The sequence below is a fragment of the Carlito syrichta genome, unplaced genomic scaffold (genome assembly GCF_000164805.1).
Source record: "Carlito syrichta isolate Samal-C Ts95f unplaced genomic scaffold, Tarsius_syrichta-2.0.1 Scaffold126545, whole genome shotgun sequence".
NCBI classification, from domain to species: Eukaryota; Metazoa; Chordata; class Mammalia; order Primates; family Tarsiidae; genus Carlito; species Carlito syrichta.
The window spans coordinates 40,542-44,537 of NW_007070641.1; the positions used below are offsets into that span (position 1 = coordinate 40,542).

Below are 3,996 nucleotides of genomic sequence, written 5' to 3' on the forward strand. Positions count from 1 at the left end.
AGCTGATGGACACGTGGTACAGGCGCTCGGGCTCCCCGGGGGCGCCGGGCTCGCGCACGCTTCCGCTCAGGTGGAACCCTACGACCAAAGCCAAGCTGTCGCGCGGCCGCGTCCCCCCGGGGAGCCCAGCGGTGACCCCGCGCCGAGTCACCGAACACGTTTTGTGCCTCAGTTTCCACGTCGGTCCGACCGGAGTAGCAGTAACACCCTCCCCAGCGGTGGCGACAGCGAAACGACTGAGTGCTCGGGGAGGGCTTAGAGCGCCCACGGCAGCAAGTGAAGTCCTAAGTAAACACCCTCCTGTCAAGGCTAATTAGGAATAGCGTCCTCACAGCCAGGAGGCGGGAGTGGTTGTCTCAGCCCTTGGGTAACCGTGGCTACGACAAGGGCTTCAGGAGCGCCGAACTTCCTGGGAAGATGTCACAGGTCCGAGATGCTGGGGGACCGGGGGCTGGTCAGGCAGGCCCAGGGCCAGGTCACCCTTCGGCCCCCGCCCCTCCTGGTCCCCGCGCATCCGACTGGTCGGGCGGCTCGGGCCCAGCCTGCGGCAAGCGGGGATGGGGCTTCCTCATACCCACGAGGTGGCCAGGAGCCTGGGGACGGCCGGGCCATGTCGCAGCAAGGGGGCTCCAGGGAGGACAGGCCGGCAGAGTCATCTTGGCTGGGCCCTGCCTCCAGCTGGGAGACGTGGCTTGCTGCCATGGGAGGTCTGGAGTCCCGGCCTCCTTGGTTTCCTGTGTCAATTTCTACTAGTCCCTTTCTGAGCCCTTGGTTTCCTGTGTCAATTTCTACTAGTCCCTTTCTGCCTGAGGTTGGAGGCCTCTCTGGCCCTCCCCCCAACCTGGGCTCCGCAGGCCCTTTCCTTTCCTTCTGGTCCAAAACCTTCTTGAGACCCCGACTCGGATCCTGCTGCCTGAAGTCTAGGGTCGGTTTTCCCCTCCAGCCCTCAACCTCTGCCCTTACTCTCGCCTAGATCCCCCTGCCTGTGGTCTAAGACCTCCCCTTACAGCCGATCCTACACTTGGACTCCACATTCTCACCCAAGACCTGCTGCCTGAGGTCTGAGACCATCACTCAGCAATGGCTCTAAGCCTTTGATCCCAGCCTCCCTGAGTTTCTCCTCCTGAAGTCTAAGACTCACCTCTGGCTCTAAATCTTTGTGTCCAATTTCCCCCTGGGCCTCGCTGCCTGAGGTCTAGACTCATTCCTACCCCTGGCCCAAAGTATCCTGGGGTCCCTCTGCCTGAGACCGGAAACCTCCTCTCACTTCTGGTTGACAGTCACTCCTCTGACCCCACCGGGGACCTGCCCTCCCTCCGGTCTCACCACCCCTTCCCTTGTTCCTCAGCTGCCCAAACCCAAGCCTATCTGGGCCTGAAACCTGAAGTCTAGGACCTGCATCACTGCGTCTCAACCTCTGCCCCCAATCCCTATGGTGGCCTTCACCTCTCTCTTACATGGGCCTCGCGGCCTGAGTTCGGGGACCTCCCCTCCCCCATCTCTGGTTCCCCCTCCTTCCTCACCCCCTCATCTAAGCCCTGCTGAGTTCTGGGGTGACAACACATTGGAGCTTTCAGTCACAACACATTGGACAACTTCACCTGGGCCTCGAAGCCTGAGGTCTGAGAAACAAACCTCCCCTCCCCCAGCCTGGGCCTCCCCACAGGGGTGGGGGCGTACACTCACCCACTTGCAGCACGCGGTCCACGGCCCCACTCTGCAGCAGATGCAGCCCCCGGGTGAAGGGCACCCGGGCGTCGTGCTCGCCTTCGGGGGGCTGGTAGCCCAGTGACGAGTACATGCATATTTCCCGTTCGCTGCGTGGAAACGACCAGAACACGATGCGCTTCTGGACTGGCTCAGGCACCCGGGAGAACCGCTCCTCCACCTGCGGGAAGGGCCGGCAGCTTAAAACCCAGGCCTGAATCCTGGCTTTGCCATTACCAGCGGCACAACCCACGCAAGTCACGTGGTCTCTCCGAGCCTCAGTTTCCCCAAGTGTTCAATGGAGATGCCAACAGCTCCCTCTTGCTGGGTGACCCCTGAGCTTTCAGTCACAACCTCCCCTTCCCCGGCTCACACCTGCAGTCCTAGCACTTTGGGAGGGCCAGTTAGGAGGATGACTTGAGCCCAGGAGTTCAAGACCAGCCTGGGTAACATAGCAAGAGCCCCACCTCTTAAAAAAAACAAAACAAAACAAAAAAACCACTTCCTGAGGATTATGAAAATTAAATATGCATTAATGGATGCAAAGAGCTTACAAGAACCCCTGGTCCACAGCTAGCATTCTAGAACGTTCTGTGGCTTCCCTCCCGGATGCTAGGTCCCAGGGTCCTGGTGTAAGATTCTCTTGCCCCCCAGGCTTTGATGGAGCAGGAGGAAGTAAGACAAAAGTGACAAGAATAATGATTAAGGCCGGGCTCGGTGGCTCAGCCTGTAATCCCAGCACTTTGGGAGGCCAAGGTGAATGGATTGCCTGAGTCCGCGGGTTCAAGACTCACCTGGGCAACTTGATGAGACCTCATCTCTACAACAAATCAAAAATTAGCCAGGCGTGGTAGCGCACGCCTGTAGTTCCAGCTTGGAAGGCTGAGGCGGAAGGATTGCCAGAGCCCAGCAGGTCGAGGCTGCGGTGGCCAGGAGCAGCCACTGCACTCCAGTCTGGATGACAGAGTGAGACTCCAACTCAAAAAAAAAAAAAAGAATAATGATTAAGGCTGGGCACAGTGGCTCACGTCTGTAATCCCAGCACTTTTGGAGGCCAAGGCAGGAGGATGGCTTGAGCTCATGAGTTTGAGATCAGCCTGGGCAACATAGTGACACCTTGTCTCTACAAAAAAAAATTTTTTTTTTTTTTTAAATGAGCTGTGTGTGATGACACATGCCTGTGGTCCCAGCACTTTGGGAGGCCAAGGCGGGGAGGACTGCTTGAGCCCAGGAGTTTGAGAGCAGCCTGGGCAACATGGTGAGATCTCATCTCTACAGAAAATCAGAAAAACAAAAAAAGAAGAATAATCAGGGCGCGTTTCCTAGCCTACGCAGTGCTGAACACTTTAGGTATGCGATTTCCCAATTCTCAGAACACCCCAAGGGGTGGATACTACATCATGACCCTATTTTAGGCTGTGAGAATCAGGGCTGGGATGAATTCACTTGTTCAGGGTCCCAGAGCCAGCAAGCTGTTCCATCTCCCAAGGCTCTGTGCCTCAGTTTCCTCTCCATGGCCCTTCCTGGGAAGGGTCCCCAGGAGCGTCCTGGCCACCCTCGTGGCCTCCAGGCAATGAAATGAGCTGGTTGAGCCAGCATCCCAATCTGGGCTTGCTGTTCCCTGGCTGGGTGACCTTGGACAAGTTTCCCAACCTCTCTGTGCCCCAGTTTCCTCATCATGGGAACAGGAACGACTCCCAAAGGGTTGCAGAGGTTTTCGTGAGCTTCTGCGGGTCAAGAGCTTTCCTAGCACCTGACCTGGCCAGGTGGGAGCCCTGGCCATGGTTTTAGGATTCTTCCGTCTGTCTCACACACAGCGAAGGGCAGGGGTCCTCCTCAGCCCTGACTCCTGCCTGGGTTTCTGGTGGAAGTGGCAGAGCCAGTGATCGGCCCAGGACTCGGGGACAGTTGGCAGATGACTAAGGAGGGATTTTCCGGTCCATGAATCAGAGCCTGCCCCGTCCACACTTGGCCCCAACCCATCAGTCCCAGCCAACTTCCTAACTCCCAAGAGGCCAGAGAGCCATGAACGCTCCCCCACTCTGGGCCCCAAAGCTGGACAGAGGACAGAGCCTGTGGGAGCCGCTCAGTCGGGACGGGGTCACATCTCCAGCTCCGTGGGGACCCACACTGGGGCCGGAAGAAGAGGGGACTTCAAGGGCCCCAGCCCTGGGCCATCCCGGCAGCGGCTCCCAGAAGCCATGGAGGAGGCGCTCTGGGTGCACCTGTCCAGGTACCCCCGCCCGAGCCCCGCCCCTGCTGCCGACCATCGGAAGGACCAGGATGACT

At 58.5% G+C, this 3,996-nt stretch overlaps 1 protein-coding gene across 1 annotated transcript in view; it reads right to left on the bottom strand.

The window, feature by feature from the left end:
* LOC103250129 (zinc finger SWIM domain-containing protein 4-like) overlaps positions 1-1,888 on the bottom strand; it is a gene marked incomplete at its 5' end in the record, with an annotated part of 3,205 nt that extends 1,317 nt beyond the window's left edge. Inside the window, 2 exons of the mRNA XM_021707872.1 lie at positions 4-78; positions 1,687-1,888. Coding sequence (XP_021563547.1) covers positions 4-78; positions 1,687-1,888 — 277 coding nt within the window. The remainder of the gene's footprint in view (positions 1-3; positions 79-1,686) is intronic.
* Positions 1,889-3,996: the final 2,108 nt, after the last annotated feature.